This window comes from Typha angustifolia, chromosome 15, assembly GCF_048772165.1.
Source record: "Typha angustifolia cultivar Huaian chromosome 15, ASM4877216v1, whole genome shotgun sequence".
In the NCBI taxonomy this organism is placed as follows: domain Eukaryota; kingdom Viridiplantae; phylum Streptophyta; class Magnoliopsida; order Poales; family Typhaceae; genus Typha; species Typha angustifolia.
This window is the reverse complement of record NC_133253.1, coordinates 16,885,811-16,903,119: the sequence shown is the minus strand read 5'-3', so window position 1 is coordinate 16,903,119 and position 17,309 is coordinate 16,885,811. Positions and strand designations below refer to the sequence as shown.

Below are 17,309 nucleotides of genomic sequence, written 5' to 3'. Positions count from 1 at the left end.
TCGAGTTTTATAATTTTATTTTTGCTCGTTAGATAGCTCAGCTGTTCAATATAGCTTATAATTAATCTACTAAGTTGTAATTTATTAAGAGCAATATTCGCCACAATCTAGTGATAAGTCCAATTTCAGGAAGGTTAACAAGATCTACAAATAAGATGATATCAAATCCACTCAGCTGGCTCACTATTTAGTGTCTAAGTTAATAATAATGTAATTAATGTAAGAGATTTTTTATTGCTACATGCTAATGTGCACCCATCTTATTGGATGAGTAACAAAGGAACCGAAGCCTCTAAATACAAATCTTGAGTGAATCTCAGTGCTCTCTCTTTGAACTGAGTATATATAAGTTTGTTAAGAGAGTTTTGCATTGCTCTAATTTTGCTAGGGTTCAGATCTTATCATCATTAACAAACTCTTCCTATCTCATGTTCTAGTCCGAGTGCTATGAAAGGGGTGCGCTTTCCTCCCTCTCGCTCTAAAGGTTTCTTTTTCTTTCTTCTTTCTTAATTTTTTTTATTTATATCTTCAACCTCTTTCTTATCATCAGCATTGTTGCCTCTTTCCTCTCTCTCTCTCTCCCGCGATGGTATTAGACTTGACTTGTCCAAACTCTATGGTTTTACTTGAGCGAAGTCCAATCGGACCCAAGCCCAAGATGATAGCAGGTGGCTTTTGCTTGCCCAGCCCAAAAGCTTGGCCCATTAGCTCAATTCATATTGCATGTATATTTGTATAATTTTTTAGTTCCACATTAAATATTTAGTAAACTATATATTAATATATATGTATGTTCTATAAAAGATAATTAAAATATTTTCATATAATTCTATTAAATTTGATTCAATAAGATATAATTTTTATGTTAGACCAATTATATTCAATCCAAACCCAATATCTATTATGTTAGTGGACAATAATAGCCTCAGTGATTAGTGGGTCAAGTCGTGAACAAACATTTAAGTCCAGTTAGCTCGAATAACTCTATCTGACCTGCTCAATAATCACTTCTATTATCTCCTCCTCGATCGTCGTTTTATCGAATATATACTCGACTACCTCTTAACTACTCTTCATAGCCACAAGGTCTAATCTTCAATAGATTAGAAGTCGGCATTAGCCTTGCTGCTCCCTTTCACCACCATATGCCCCGCCATCTCCTCCTCCATCAATACAATTTTTGCTTGTAGTTGCCACTGGGATAATCGTCGCCTGCTTGTTAGTGTTTTGGACTTCTAATTTTTTTTCTCCAATTTTAGATATTTTCTCAAGCCTTTTGGCATTGCAGAAGACCATATATCCGAGTCACCAGCTAATCTTAGGTCTTTTCGCAATTGCATATTTATTATAGTTGTGCTTACTGAGATATATTTCTTTAGGCCCTAGAGCCTGATATATAGTTTTTCTTATTGCAATGCGTACTGTTGTAGTTAAAGCTAAGTAAGTGGCTTATGTTAAAAGGAACGTAGAACTATTTTTAGTGCAGATATGTCAAAGGATCGTAGACTTATTTATTCTGAAACTTATTGTAAAGCTTATGTCGAAGTAGCGTAGACCGCTGAGCTATTTTTCCTGCCGATGTGTAATGTATCAGAATGTCTTCTGTGAAAGCATCTTACATTTGCTGCCTCTCCCTTAAAAAATAGATATAATAAAAATCTGTTATAAAAATATCATGTTATTCCTACATACTCGAAATAAGATTTCCCCCTAAAACCCAAATATAATAAAATAGGGGAAAATATGCAACTTTCAATCCTTTGATATTCTCAGGTGAAAGATATATCTAGCATGAGTATAGATGGCTGCAGGTTTCCCATGACCTGCTGTAGCTCATGTAGGGTCATTATATGATATGCTACAGTAAACAAATCCACTCTCGGATTCTTTTCCTCTCCTTTCAAAACGCCTTACCTCTTCCAGAACTGTCCTTGTCTTCTTCTAGGTGTTGTAAGCAGCTCTAGTATTTTTGCAAACCCCCCCCCCCCCATATCATATGGTGGTGGTTGTTATGGGTGGACAAAGCAAAGAGCGTTGGGCGTTGCTCTCATCTATAGAGAGGTAGAATTAGATACTCATGATTCTGTCACGGCCTTCACGTTTTTTCAATAATAAATCTAGAGATTTTTTAAAAAATTAAAAAAAAAATTTACGAGTACTTTCTGTTTTCTTTTCCGTGTGGTAAAAAGATCAAGATCATGCTGGGGAGGGGATTGGTCAATGCCAAGCAAGCAAGCAAAGAAAAGGCCAAAAGGAGAAGCGAAAGGGGGGGGGGGGGGGCCCGCTAAACTGAAAAAAAGAAGGGAAAACTAATACGAGGGGTATTTTAGTAAATAAATATGATTAATCTAATTAAGAGGTCCCATCTATCCACCACCACCAACACCATCCATCACAATTCACAAGACCAACCAAGGTACAGATAAGCAGTTGCAGCATTCAGAGAAAACTGCAGCCATTTATTCCTTGCTGCCCTTCTTTTTAGCTCTCTTCCTCTCTCTCTCATCTAGACATCTAAAAGGTGGAAGAGAGAGACCAAGGAGAATAAAATAGATAAGAGAGAGAAAAAGAGAGTGAGAGAGCTATCATCCTCCAATGTTAGATAGAGAAACACAATGGAGACTATTCCTCCCTGCACATTTCTCTTCCTGATGGCCCAGCTGGACACAAGATTTATGTGTGAGCGAAGCAAAAACAAAAGAGGGTGGGAGGTGGGGGAGGAGAGAGAGAGAGGGATAGAGAGGGATAGAGAGATAGGTGGTGGCATGAAGGGTGTTTATCTTGCAACCAAAACACCCCTTCTTCCTCTCCAAAAACAAAAATAGAGGGGGTTTGGGGGGCAAAACATCCCAGAAATGCCCCTCTGCAAAACTCCCCGCACCAAGAGAAATTCTACATACCTCTCCATCCATCAAACAAAAACTACTCTCCAGCCCAAGTTTTTTCTTCCAGTCTCCAATTTTCCGAATTACATGGGGCTCTTTGGGAGTTTTCTTTGTCTTGGTCAGACCTTCCACAGGGGAAGAAGAGGAGAGAGAAACCCAAGGGGAGGAACCTTCCCCTTTCTCTCACCTCTTTCACTCCACCCACCTTTATTTCTCCATTATCTCTTATCTCACCCCCTGTCTCTCTCTCTCTCTCTCTCTCTCTCTCTCTCTCTCTCTCTCTCTCTCTCTCTCTCCATCTATATCTTTATGACCCTCTTGTTGGCAAATAAGTCTAGTTCCCATCTGGGTCTTGCCTTGCCTCCACGTTTCATATACTCCTCCTTCTTCTGCCTTTTACCTTTCCTTTCCTTTCCCTGTTCTTCCTCTGGAAGAAGGCGTGAGGATGACGAAGAAGGCGAGAAGGGTCCCCATGGAGTCCTCTCCATCGTCTTCTTCGCACCCAACTGCGGATGAGGCCAGGGCGAGGTTCAAGTTCCGGAGTCTTTTGCAGGATTACGAGGACTTGTTAAAGGTGAGACCTTTTCTCCTTTCTAAGATCTCTCCTTTTGATCTGTGTGAAAGATGTCTGCGATGAGTTTGTGCGAATCCTCTCTTATATCTGTGCAAGGTTGTTCCTTGGATTATTAGCTATTTGTATAATCGTTTCACGGTCTCAGTCAGATGGGCTTTTCTCCTATTTTGGTGATTTTCAGATACCTCCGATCTCTCTTGCAAAATTTTGACATATTTCTCTAGTTTTAGGCATGTAGGACTGGTGACACTTATTTTATCTTGATGAGTTTTTGTGATCTAGTATATCCTTATTAGGGTCTGCTGTAAACTATTTATTAGCACTCGAATTCTTTGTGTTTCAGGGTCTCCTGCAAGATAGGTTTATGTGAATTTGGTAATTTTAGCAATTTAGACTTCTTTTTTCTTCCAAGATTTGTACTTGTTTCCCTTGTATTTGGCATGTAGGACAACTGATATGGGGATTTTGCTCCATACTATTTTGGGTTTCTATAGGTCATTTAGTTTGAGAGATCAAGGCTTTACTCCAAAATTGTATCCTGGACACTGATTTATGTTGTTTGCGTTTGTGTTTTTCTTGAGTTGCTAGAAATTTCACTTAAGAAAGGGCACATCGTGGGCTCTTCTTACATATCTATGAATGAATTGGTTTTTTGAATAACAAATGAATCATAATTTACAGATAACATTAAGGTTTCTGAACTAATTAGCTCATTTCACAGGATACTGAGGCAAAAAGGAAGACGCTGGAGAAGGCAAAGCAGAAAAAAACCAAGCTCCTGGCTGAAATCAAGTATTACCACTTTGCTCCTATAGTTCCTCCGTAGTTTTACAATGATAGTTGCAGAATGCTAAATTTGTAAATTGTAATGGAATTCTTTGTTTAGATTCTTGGAAAGAAAGCACAAATTATTAGCAGGAAATCCATCTCAGCGAAGCCAACACAGAATCAAGAAGAAATCATACAGAATCCCCTCTCCATCACCGCCCTTCTCTCAGCCATCCTATCAAACTGTTCACGGTGATCTACCTTTAGCTAGGAAGAATCACAGAACAAAGGAAGCTGCATCTACAAGCTCAGCTGTGGTACTAGACTTGAATCGGATATCTTTGCCGGTAATTCCACCCTCCCGTTGATGATCAATATAAGTATATGCATAGAAACATTTGTTGTGTCTGTCAACTTAGACTCTTTATTTGCTACATTGGTTAATGTCTGTAAACGAGCGACTCTTTACTGATTTCAGAATGATGAAGAAATGGACTGTCAGGTGGACTGGGCCCCTCCGAAAATTGAGAAATCAAGTAGGTGTGCAGTTGATGAAGATGCAGTTTCTGGTGACCTTAAGTTGTCGATCTGTAGAGATGTACAGAAAAACCCAAGCAGGATAGGCAAGAGGAAGATTACATGGCAAGATCAAGTAGCTTTGAAGGTTTAATTATCATGGGTGAGATTCATCTGTTTTGAGTGCGGTCCTTTCACCCATTTGAAGTAGTTCCCTCTTGGTTCTAAATTGTAGGTTGTTGTAAAGGAACTTGAAGGATACTTTTGCTCCTATCATACATGTGACTTGATGAAATTGCATAAATGTAGTATTCTTCTATGTAAGACAAAGTCTCTCACACTTAATGTCTGAAAAATAGTAAATATGATGGCTGAACATTTCTTCTTTTGAATTGTATAGCCAGAAATCAAGATAAGAGAAGGAATCATTCAATCATAATCATTGATCCTGTGGTTCATGAAGCAATTTGTAGTAGGCATTCATTTCTTGTGATTGATAATGGAATACATTAATAGATTTTGGAGGATGCAGGCATTAAAAAGCAAACATATTGGTTCGTAGATAAAGGACTGGAGATCTGAATCTTAAGTGTCCTCTGATAAACATGTTAAGCCTGCAGCAGGATAGAGGATAGTGCCTTCAGGTCATTTTTTTTACTTCTTTTCCACTGCTGGTAAGTAAATATTCTTACACCATTTCAGAAGATCTGAATTTATAAAAAGTCCTACAGGATCTATTTCTGAGGAAAGATTTTTTGAACTGCAACAATCTGATCAATCTTTACTGTGATGCTATCTTTCCTTGATCTGAAAGAAGAAAAGTGGAGCACCCGATCAAGATCTATTATTGGAAATAATTCTATGTATTCTGTTTCAGATATTAATAATCATACCTCGAGTTCTTTTGTTGTCCTAGTCTATGCATGCAGTTCACTTCACAGTTCCAACCATCAAAAGCAGGATAGGATGAGAACTGATCAAAAAGCTACTTCCTAATAAAAATTAATTCTACACAATGCGAAAAAGTAAGATAATATAATACTATAAGATCCACCCTCTTCCCAAGAACAGGGAAGCTTACTAGTTTCCATAAGAAAGACCCAGAAATCTTTGAAGGTTCCTAAAAACATCTAGCTAATTCGACTTATTCACATCATCAACTTCAACCCCCCAGTTTTGTGTTCTTTTCTGATTTCTTTGGTTCCTAGAGCATATTGTCATGTGAGCTGTTGCATTTCACATTCTGGATCGTGTTCTGATTCCCAAGCTTCTTGTTTCTTTGGGACTCTCTTTTTGCGACCTGTTGTTAGAAAAAGCAGAGCCAGAAGGTTTCTCTGCTCCAAGATGTGCTTGATTGACTTTAAGCTTCTTCCGTGGTGGTTGTGCTCCTGCTTTGGACCAAGCACCGCTTCTGTTCACGGATGCTGCTTGAGTACCGTTCAGGTTGGAACTTCTCAGGATGGAGTATGACGACAATGAACGTATTGCTGGCGAGGTATAGCGGGGCAGAGCAGCTCACGGAAATCTCTTGCATGCCTTCATGCATAAGATATGCTCCCTCTACAGTGCTTTCCGTATGTGGAGCAATAAGGTAGTGGGCAATCTCGAGAAGCAATTTTTAGAATACCATGTAGACCTTCTTGCAGCTGGAGACCCCCCAGCTAGACGATGAGGTGATTCTCAAGTTGAAGAGCTAGCACGATAGCAAATCTGCCCTTAGTAGACAGATCCATCTATAAACGGCTCCAAATGAGTCGTCCCAAATGGGTGCAAGATGGGCGATAGAAACACCAGCTTCTTTCGTATCACACGGCCATGATTCACCTGTTACACGATTATATTTCTGACATCCTAAAGCTGCAAGGCTGGCTAAATTGAGAGGGTACCTAATTGTGCCCTAGAAAGTCTAAAGTCTAATTTTAAGCAAATTTATTAGAGATAAATTCAATGACAACTTGGCTTAGTTTGAAAAAACAGCCTGGAGCAATAACTCGACTGTACAATAATTTAGAGTTTAGACCGTATTAAAAAATTTAGTAAGATCTAAGTGCATCTATAGAAGAGAGGTTTAGTTCTTTATCAATCACATATCTAGTTTTTGTGCTTCGAAATAATAAGAAAAAAAGAAATATAGATGTGTATGTCTATCTCTTCTTTGCTCTACCTCTTAAGAGATAAAAGAGACTGATAAAATATCAGAAAATTCTGAAAATATATATTCTATATGCAAACTATAGCTAACAACATATGATTTCTCCTGAATCTTCAATTTGGGATTTACTAAACGGTAAAGACTATGGCATATAGTAATTAATCAAATACTCAAGGAAAAGAGAAATTCCAGTTATTTAGCAGGATTAGACACCTATCCTCCACTGTCGCAATTTATTCATGATGTTTATGATTGCAGCGCAAGGGTTAGCCGTTAGCACATCATTGATACCCATCCTAAATTAGCTGAGGTGAGGGTATCAATTATGTGCTAACGGCTAACCCTTGCGGCTGCAATCATACATCATGAATAAATTGCAACAGCCTTATCAAGGCAACAGCTCGATCTTTCCAAGTTTGCCTCAATCGCATCGTGTATCCTTAACCATTAAAATGATGTAGCCCAAAGAAGAGCCCCCGGCCCTCGGGGCTGTTAGTCAGAAAACGCCACGCGTCCTCACACGCGGGACCCACCAAACCATAATCCCCACCCAGATCCCTTTTCCTCCGACCTTTGCATCCGATCCAATCAATCGCAGACTCCGTAAACTTCGTGGAGAAGAATTCGCCGCTCCAAGAGCAAACCAAAGGGATGGGTTTGTGTTGCATCTTCCTCGAGATCCTCTGCGCCATACTCCTCCCTCCTCTCGGCGTCTTCTTCCGCCATGGCTGCTGCAGCGTACGACCCCTCTCTTCTTCTTCTTCTTCTTCTTCTTCTTCTTCTTCATCCACTATTTGCGAGTAATTCCAGGGTAGACTGAGAAATTTCTTCGTGCTTTTATTTTTCTTTCTTTTGATCGACAGTTGGAGTTCTGCATCTGCTTGGTGCTCACCATCCTCGGTTACATCCCTGGCATAATCTACGCCCTCTACGTGATCGTGGCCGTCGATCCCGACCGCTTCCGGAGGGAATCTGACTACTACGTGGTCGTGGCGTGATCCGCTCCCAGATCCCTCTTCTCCATCCATGAATTATTCCTGTGTTTATTTACCGCGTCGCATGAATTATGTATTTTGGTTAATTGGAAATATTGAGAAGGTAATCCTTTTGGTTTGTGTACTTTAAATTTGTCGATTGGATGTTTGACTCGTTTGTGCTCAAGAAGCTTATGTTACAATGCTCGAATATGATGCGTTTTGGATATTTGTAGTCACTAAGATAGATGGGCTATTATAAGAAAAATCCAAGATGAAACAATGAAGCTCTTTACTTTTGGAATGCTTAAAAGTTCTGACATCTTTCCCCTCTATCCTTTCTTCTTTTCTTTTCTTTTCTTTTTTATCTGAATTAACTCCCAGTTCTAGACTCGTTATCCACTTATCCTTCATCACATGAGCCAAAATTGTACTAAGGTAGTCAACTCTATGGACAAAACATTGAAAGAAGAAGAAGAAGAATGAATGAATGGATGAATATAAATTTCCAAGATCCTGATCTTCTTTGAGTTTCATTTTACAGAGTTAAAACGTGTATATAATTCATGGCCAATTGATCCATCAACAAATTTTGAGTTCAAGAGGGAACAAAAATATATTAGATATGATATACCAAAGATAATATGCTCTCTTTTCCTGTAACTCGGCACCTCCATTGATCTGGTCTGCGACTCTGCGTGTTTTTCTTTTCTAAGAATGGAAGCCATTCAGAGGAAGAAGCCTCTTTAACCACAATTCATCAAGGAAACCTAGCCAAGATCATTGCTGTATCAGATTAACCTTCTCACGTATTACATAAAATCTAATAGGCAAATCTCATTTCCAGTCCCCCTTCCTTCTAATGCCATGAGCCCATGATGCAAACAGAACTAAGAACTAAGACATGCCCTTGGAACACTCTGCAAAAACCTAACACAAGACTAAAATTAATTAGTGTGCACCAAAAAAATTATATATAAAAAAAAAAGTTCCAACTTCCCAGCTTAAATAGCACAATGCAAACGTCTTCCTTCTGGAAATTAATGGGGGCAGTGTTTCCAGATCCATCATAAAGTGACCACAATAGTTGCATGCATTAAGTCCTTTTGCTAATTATTAGCCCCCAGCGTCCAGGCTAATCCAAGCTCTCTTGGCCCACGAGGGATTTAGGGATCTGATAGGCCGAGTAGAGTAAATTGCAGCCCACATAGCCCGCTTGCATTGCCAAGAACAAGAAAGACCACAAACTCGACAGGTCCAGTGGGAATTCTATGCCATTTGGCCTTCCATTCCATCCCTTCCGAGAGGAGAGGATGGTAGGTGTTCAGATTTACTTAACATGTGATAGATATAAAGGGAATTCAACGTGGGCTGACCCGAGGAGTGGAGGGACCAGATCCAACTATCCAGGCCTGCCCTAAGTGAGAGAGAAATGGTTCATGTCCTCGTCTCAGGATCAGCCCTCGCCTTAGCCCGATTAACCGAGGGAGGAATATACCCTTCCGACTTGAAGGATTAATACTGAGATTTTGGTAAGGTAATTTTAGAGAAAAATCCTCTAAACCTCCATCAGCTATATGAAAATTAACAGGTCATTCGAATGCAACTTAGGACTCGGATTAAAATCATCTTTATTATAGATGTAAGGAGACGAGGGGGGCCCGTCGCAAATACCACAAGAGCTAGGAAGCCAACCAGATGTCTTACCATCAATAAGGGTAGCATAAGAAACTGAGGTAATACAAAGCCCAATCCATTTAATTAAATTAATAGGAAAATTCATATTAAGTAAAGCATTCTTAATAGCAATCCAAGAACTATATCATCAAGTGATTCACAAATCTTTTCTATTTGTAAATACTGTGGAGAATCTCTTGAGCAATGAAAATATTGTCATGAATGTGCTGATTGATCAGACTCATGATGTCTAGCAGATGAATTTTCAGTCTTTCGGCCAAGATTTTAGCTTAAGACCCAGTGCACCCGGGTTATAAAAGGGAAATCAGTTTGTAGTCCGTGACCTTGGTTAAATTGGGCCTTTCCTGGATAAAACCAATAAAAAATGTGGTTCCAGCAGGGAGGGAAGGTGCCGAGGATTGAAAAGCTTTTAAAATCATTCCAAACAATATCCCAAAAAATTTAAAAAATCTCAGACTGAAAACCGTTCGACTCGAGAGCTTTACTCGCCGCCGGCATAGACCAGACTTAGTTTCTGCCTCACTGAAGGGCTTTTTGTGAGGCCATTATGGCAACTAATACAAAGCAGGGAGGCTAGGCCACAATTTCGAGTAGTCCACAGGGTTCACAAACTTGCATAAATTTGTATAAAACTTAACAAAAGCATCAGTAATAGATCAGTATTCTGAAGAAAGAGGGAATTTGAAGTTAGTCTGTTCTTAGTTTACTATTTTATATTTTAATATGGAAGGACAAATGACTATATTTGGATAAATTCTTGCACCTGTGTCTATATCCAAATAACACTGCAATGCATATCCATCTTGAGATACAAGCCACACACACACACACACATATATATTTAGATTTAGCTAACTAGGATGGAAGCTAGATCAACTGAACGATATCCACCATTTGAAACTCTATTGATAAGATTTTTCTTCCATTCTAAAGTAACATCTTCTATAATAACTAATTTTAGTACATCTAATTCAGATAACTTCAGGAAACTTAAAACAATTTCCTTTTCCATGGAAAATTTTGTTAACAATGAAATATTAAACAAAGGATTGTTGATCAGTTGATCTTTAGCTTCTCTTTACTATCTAGTCCTCATGAAAGGGCATATTTTGGTAAGCACAAATGTTCAGCTTTCCTTTTTCTTTTCCTCTTTCCCTTATCTCCTGAAAAACATATTTAATCACTAAGATGACCCTGTTTTGACAGTACACCAAAACCAAGTGGTGCAATAATTCAAGAAAACTAATAATGAGGATACAGCTATAGTTTCCCTAACTACAATTTTAGATGTTAGAAAAGGCTATTAGTCTCTTTCTATGGTAAGAAAAATTAGACAGAATTCCAGCACCTTATTCAAGAAAGTCTTCTTATTTACTTAATATCTCAGAGAGATTAAAGAAAGATGTATGTGGCACTGGGAATTCTCAATACCTCAAGACATAAGTCTCTACATGCTCCTCATCAATCCTTTTCTCCTGTCTATCTCCTTTACCAAAATTTCCAGTATGCGAATGAGACAATAGCAGGAAAATGAAAACAATATACTTTCTCCCCTACAAGAATACTTAGTGAAGAAAAAAATATCAGTCTATCAATTACTCTCTTTTCTAACATACAAAGTCCATGCAGAAGTCCTTAAGTTTACCAAAATTTCCAGTATGCGAATGAGACAATAGCAGGAAAATGAAAACAATATACTTTCTCCTCTAGAAGAATACTTAGTGAAGTAAAAAATATCAGTCTATCAGTTACTCTATTTTCTAACATACAACGTCCATGCAGAAGTCCTTAAGTTTAGATGGGAAAGAGACATTTCCACAAAGACAATAACTAGATTGGGAAAGGAGGCTTTGAAAGGTTGAACCATATTCCAAGTTAAACTCTTTATTTTTTTCTTCTCTCCATGCTGAACACCACAAGAAATCAGTAACACCCACTAAACTACTGCCAGTGACAGTGAAGTTGATCATCTCTTTGGAACACTTCTACGTGCAAACAATATACTTTCTCCTCTAGAAGAATACTTAGTGAAGAAAAAAATATCAGTCTATCAGTTACTCTCTTTTCTAACATACAAAGTCTGTGCAGAAGCCCTTAAGTTTAGATGAGAAAGAGACATTTCCACAAAGACAACAAAAAAATTGGGAAAGGAGGCTTTGAAAGGTTGAACCATATTCCAAGTTAAACTCTTTATTTTTTCTTCTCTCCATGGTGAACACCACAAGAAATCAGTAACACCCACTAAACTACTGCCAGTGACAGTGAAGTTGATCATCTCTTTGGAACACTTCTAAGTTGAAACTTCATGTTATTGGATAAGTACCTACTTCTACCATCCGAAAGCCAAAATTTCTCCACCAACCACTGGTGTTCCTTCAATTCTAATTCATCAGCCGAAAGTTACAAGAAATTTCCCACAAGGCTCGTAATGTTTGGTGACAAAAGAGCAAGACATCTATGTCCCAAGAAATAGATTATTCTCGACTAGAGAATAGTCATCAGCCAAACAAAATGGAAAGCGTCAGCTTGATAGCTCTAAAACCAAAGAAGAAATATATTATCAATTCCTAGTGTTTTGGAAACCTTTGGGTGGATTTCATTTCTTTAAAGAAAATTTATATACCTACGTTTATACCCAAAGAAAAGATTTGCCGCATAATCCCACCATGAAACTGTAAGCAGAAAATTGATTTTTATATTCTTCCGCAAAAATAAGTACATTTTGAAATGAAATTTTACCATATTCTCGTGAGATGAACTCCTTGCGCGACAATGCCGAAATTTTCCAATTTTCTAAGACCTAATTGCACCTCTCAGACCATAGAAATCTCCCGATCCTTATCGGGCTCCCGGATCGAGGAGGAGCGCCGCCGCCGCCAAATCCTCCTCGAGAGGGCAAGCAAGAGGCAGGCAAGGAGGACGCCGGCGATATCGGCCGCGGCGTCCTTGCCTGATCCCCCTGCGGATCTCCAGATCCCGATCTCGTCGCCGACCTCCTTGGCGGCGCCGGCTGCGAGGGAGGAGAGGGATCCTATGGCGATGCTCCGGCGGCGGAGGAAGAGGTGGCGGCTTCGCGCGGCGAGGGAAGCGACGAGGAGGGTGATGAGGAAGCAAGCGAGGAAGTGTTGGAGTTTGTCGGCGGCGAACCACTCGTCCTCCCACTCCATCTGGGGTCCGATTCAAGTTGGGGATCTAAACCCACATTTCCAATTGAGTCGAGCCGGGCCGGACCAGGTTGAGGTCATCTGGAAACCGGATCAATTACGTGTTCTAGTTCAAAAAAAAAAAAATATATATATATATATATATATTATTATAATCCTGTATTTTTCTGACTCTAATCTCAAAAGAAATACATCGAGTTGTAAGACGTGCGCATCCCATAGCTTGGCCAGATCGATCAACGCCAAATCATAACCCATATTTTCATCTATCTTTATTTTATTTTGTAACGAGAGTTGTAAATGCTTCAGGTTCATCTCTTATTTGATATCCTTCGTTGCTATACGTTACAGCAATGCTATACGTTACAGTTCTTTCACAATCTAGCCATCTCTAAAACGAACTTAACATGGAGATCAGATGTTTTCATTTGTCTACTGGATTTCTTTGTTTAATTTTCTCTCACAAATGAGTCCTGTCTTGACTCTTGATTCGGCCCCAAAATAAAATAATCTAAATATCCATAAGAAGTGGACGGATGGTAGGTGAGCTAGACCAAAGACAAAGGCCCAACTACCATGCGTCACCATCCTAGACCAATTTCAGCTTTTACCAAACTCTGACTACTTCAACCAACAACCAAAAAGTGATCTAATGAGACACGCAAGCAGCCGTATCGGTGCTCCAATAATGGTCGTTATTAGGGGGTATAAATGAGCCCCAAGATCCGGCTCCGACTTAAGCTCGGCAACAAAATCTCCCGCTCCTTATCGGGCTATCGGATCGAGAAGGAGCGCCGCTGCCAAATCCTCCTCTAGAGGGCAAGCAAGAGGCAGGCAAGGAGGACGTCGGCGACATCAGCCGCAACGTCCTTGCCTCATCTCCTCACAAATTTCTAGATCCTGAACTCATTGTTGACCTTGGCGGCGACGGTTGCAAGGGAGGAGAGGGATCCTATGGCAATGCTCCAGGGCAGAGGAAGAGGTGGCAGCCTCACCTAAACAAGGAGGAAGAGGATTGAAGCAACCGAAAGAGTGAGAACTAAAGGAGAGCTAGGGAGAGTTTGAGGGACTATATTTTAGAATTGAGACATGAGCTAAGGCCAAAATTTCCAATTTAAAAATTTCTTATATATCAAGCCTAGTCAGCTCAAGTTCAACTTAAAATTTATTTTAAGTCTTCCTAATCTAATCTAGCTCGAGCTCAGTCAGCTCTAGCCAGAGCAGGCCCAACTTAAACTTCAATCGAGCCAAACCCGAGTCACTTATTTATTTTGACAGCCCTAGTCAATATGACATGGCTGCTTCAATTGAGTACTTATCCACCTCTGATCCTAGTCCCTTGTTATATCTTGTGCTCATTAAAACTATAGCAACATATACAGAATCAAAAGTCTCAGGGAAAAGAAAAATCTAAGCAACAAAAGCAGGAGGATTAGTCACAAATTTACTTCAAGAAAAAATTTAGAAAAACGTAAACACCACTCAAATGTCCAATTGTCCTAGTTCTCTTGATTATTCATTGCTTAATAAAATGTTAAGAATAGGATACCAACAACCACGTCCACCCCAGTCTAAATGTCATAGATAAGCTTCCGGAACTTCTCCATATGCTCCGCCTGCAACGAGATCGCCAAGGAGAGGCTCCCATCCCCGTTCGGGCTCGGCAGCACAAAGGCCAATCCCTCGTACGCGATCGAACCGGGTCCCATATAGATGGGTTTCCCCCACCCGAAATCGGCATCATAGATCGGTAACCGGGCCCAGCTCGTCAACCCGAGATTCGGGCACCTGAACGTGTGGGCCCCTCTCACCAGCGCGGTCAGGTCGGCCTGCACCTCTAAGTAATCAAGCGCCGACTTCAGGTACGGCTCGTCCATCCTCGACAGCGCCACCTGGATCTTCCCCGGAGCGCCGCCGCCGATCACCTCCCTCGCCGAGGCGATTGGGGTCGCGGTGAATATGACGTTCCCGAAGTACCCCTCCGGGAGCGGCGGCCGAATGCGCTGGCGGCCGTCGGTGGCGATGTACATCTTGGTCATCTGGTCATCGGGAAGGCCGCGAGCGAGGCACGCGCAGCGCCACACGTGCGCGGCGAGGAGGGCGTAGGTGGTGAAGCGGGGGGAATCGTGGGGGAGCTTCTTCCGAAGGAGGCTGAGGTGGGAGCAGCTGAGCTTAAAGATGCTCACCGCGGTGGAGGGGGAAGAGGCTTTGGTCGTAGTGGTGGTGGTAGAGGGGGGAGTGGTTACCTGCATGGAGGGAGGGGGGTGGTACTCCACGTGGGGAAAGGAGGGGGTAGGAGGGTCACGTGCGCGGATGAGGGTGCGGTCGATGAACGGCGGGACGGCGATGGGGAGGCCGTGGGCCACGTCGGACCAGGAGTTGATGAAGTGGAGGCCGGAGAAGCCGTCTGCCACGTGGTGCTGCATGCCCACGCCGAGGGAAACGCCACCGCATTTGAAATGAGTCACCTGTGCCAGGAGAAAGAATCGAGTTGGTAAGTGGATTCAGATTAGGTGTAGTAAAACGACATCTCGTACTTACTCCAGTAAATAATTAGCGTTGGTTTAATCTCGCCTATAACTAATAATAAAACATAACAACATTTCCACAACTATGTATTAATTGGAATGCCGACACCGCCAGCTGAACAAGAATGTGAACAAAACGTGGGATCGAGACCAAGAAGCATGTGGGACACTTGATTGAGGTATGCTGTCAACCGCTGCATACTTAGCTGAAAACCCACGAGTCTTATGCATGTGCATGCACGTGGACCCTATCTAGTCTCTATGATGGCTGGCTTAGAGGTTGGTTGCATAATAGATTGACTAGCCTGCTGTCGTTGCCTGTCGATCGACAGGACGTATCCACTTAGCACACACCAGTGCATAGCCAGAGGAAACCAGAGGGCAAAGGAACTTTGAAGAAGAAACGTTGCTTGAAAGCTATGGTTAAGCCTATAAAACCTTCATAATTCATTATCACTAAGCAGCAGTAATTTGTGTGAGTGGATTGCCCTAATTAGTGAAGGAAGAAGTAATTTGTGACTCAAAGAAGGAACAGTAAAAAAAAAACCTTCTTTATATTTAAATGGGGAACTAGAATGTCTCACAATTTTTTAGCGCCGCATATGCTGCGGCAGTGAGTGTTTAAGTGTTTTGATTATAAAATATGTTTAAGGAAGTCTAATTTATGAATAAGACTTCCTCGTGAACCAAAGGCCACCTTAATGCATATCAGTTTCAGTTTCGAGAAAAGAAAAGGTCCACTAGGTGTTGTCTTGAGTGGAATCGATGGACTTAAATAATTATAATCCAATGTCTAGTTGGCCAAACCTAACAAGACAACTATTAACGGATTTTTTCTTCGATAATTCTTTAGAAAATATACTCAAACCAGATGCAAACTTACACCATATAAGATAATCCAACATAACCAAATGTATATAGAAACAGCTAGACATGTATCAACATTCAACCAGTAGATTCGTATGATGCAGACTAGCAAAGGCCGTCTTAGTGATGATGATATGGCATTAGCAGCAAGCAGAGCAAAGGTAATTCTGGAGGACTCCTAAAGTTCCGTCTTTAGTCAAGACCGGCAGCTATTGGGATATTTTGGAAAGTACAATTGGGCAAGAGGTTGTTTGACGGAGTCAAAGCAATCAATAAGCTTCACATATGATGCGTTTGAGTTAAAATGGCTGGGCCATATATGGTTTTCTCACCACAAGTTTCTCCTAAAATATATAAAAAGAAATTCTTAAATACATGAGATTGTCATACCACCAGCTTTGACACTGCTACCTTACCTGCTTCTCACCAATGCCTTATCATTGACTCCAACAAGAAAAAAATAATAATCCTACATGCGGTAACTTTACCCCTAAAATTATGTAACACCAGCATCCGTCCAAATCAAGGAAGCATCGACTTCTTCTTTTTTTGAAAAGAAAATATCCATTTGAGATCTGAAGAGAGAGAGAGAGAGAGAGAGAGAGAGAGAGAGAGAGAGCGCGGTACCTGGAGGACGAGCAAGGGGTAAGTCGATATGTCGTCGGTGTAATCGACCGTAGGGATGAGCTGCTTGAGCTTCATGGTGGGCGCGAAATCTCCGAAATCGTCCACCGTCGAATCCGAATCAGCCTCCACGAAGAGCACCCCGGCGCCGTTACAATCGATCTCGATCCGGCCGTCCTCGTCGCGCGCGAGCCTCCCGGCCATGGGGTAGAACGGCACGAGGGCTCGAGCCAGCGCCGACTTCAGCACCGCCGCATCGAAGAAGTCGGGGGAGCCAGTGGGGCGATAGAAGTACACGCTCGGCGTGTGGAAGCGCGGCACCACCAGATCCAGATTCGAGTTCCAGAGCCGGCGCCTTGGGGTCGGCTCCGCCGGCTCCACCATCGTCGATTGCCGCACGCTGATTGGCATCGTGGCTTCCGGCCCGTCCGATCTATGGGTTGCTGACCAGATCAACGAATCAAGACCGTAGAAAGGGGGAAGGAGAGGGGAGATGGGGTTTAAGTGGGAAAAAAAACAAAACAATAGGATAGCTCTTGGTGGAGAGCTGGTGAGGGAA

At 41.3% G+C, this 17,309-nt stretch overlaps 4 protein-coding genes across 7 annotated transcripts; 2 read left to right on the top strand and 2 right to left on the bottom strand.

The window, feature by feature from the left end:
- Positions 1 to 2,525: 2,525 nt before the first annotated feature.
- On the top strand, positions 2,526 to 5,083 carry LOC140779617 (uncharacterized). Its single transcript, XM_073124778.1, has 4 exons — positions 2,526 to 3,459; positions 4,181 to 4,251; positions 4,346 to 4,574; positions 4,706 to 5,083. The coding sequence occupies exons 1-4, from the start codon at positions 3,331 to 3,333 to the stop codon at positions 4,895 to 4,897; spliced, it is 621 nt and encodes a 206-aa protein (XP_072980879.1). The 5' UTR covers positions 2,526 to 3,330; the 3' UTR covers positions 4,898 to 5,083.
- A 2,357-nt stretch (positions 5,084 to 7,440) lies between these two features.
- On the top strand, positions 7,441 to 8,080 carry LOC140778826 (hydrophobic protein OSR8-like). Its single transcript, XM_073123697.1, has 2 exons — positions 7,441 to 7,633; positions 7,759 to 8,080. The coding sequence occupies exons 1-2, from the start codon at positions 7,547 to 7,549 to the stop codon at positions 7,891 to 7,893; spliced, it is 222 nt and encodes a 73-aa protein (XP_072979798.1). The 5' UTR covers positions 7,441 to 7,546; the 3' UTR covers positions 7,894 to 8,080.
- Positions 8,081 to 8,391: 311 nt separating this feature from the next.
- Positions 8,392 to 13,990, bottom strand: LOC140777402 (uncharacterized). 4 transcript variants are annotated; one of them, XM_073121482.1, is made up of 2 exons: positions 10,999 to 13,990; positions 8,392 to 10,730 (listed from the first exon to the last, which is right to left on the bottom strand). In XM_073121482.1, exon 1 carries the CDS (start codon positions 12,732 to 12,734, stop codon positions 12,381 to 12,383), a length of 354 nt encoding a protein of 117 aa, XP_072977583.1. In that variant the 5' UTR covers positions 12,735 to 13,990; the 3' UTR covers positions 8,392 to 10,730; positions 10,999 to 12,380. The 4 variants fall into 4 exon arrangements, with proteins under 4 accessions (XP_072977583.1, XP_072977584.1, XP_072977585.1 ...); XM_073121483.1 differs by having other exon boundaries at positions 12,307 to 13,990; XM_073121484.1 differs by having other exon boundaries at positions 8,392 to 8,799; positions 12,307 to 13,990.
- A 152-nt stretch (positions 13,991 to 14,142) lies between these two features.
- On the bottom strand, positions 14,143 to 17,309 carry LOC140777401 (hydroxycinnamoyltransferase-like). Its single transcript, XM_073121481.1, has 2 exons — positions 16,754 to 17,309; positions 14,143 to 15,199 (listed from the first exon to the last, which is right to left on the bottom strand). The coding sequence occupies exons 1-2, from the start codon at positions 17,159 to 17,161 to the stop codon at positions 14,303 to 14,305; spliced, it is 1,305 nt and encodes a 434-aa protein (XP_072977582.1). The 5' UTR covers positions 17,162 to 17,309; the 3' UTR covers positions 14,143 to 14,302.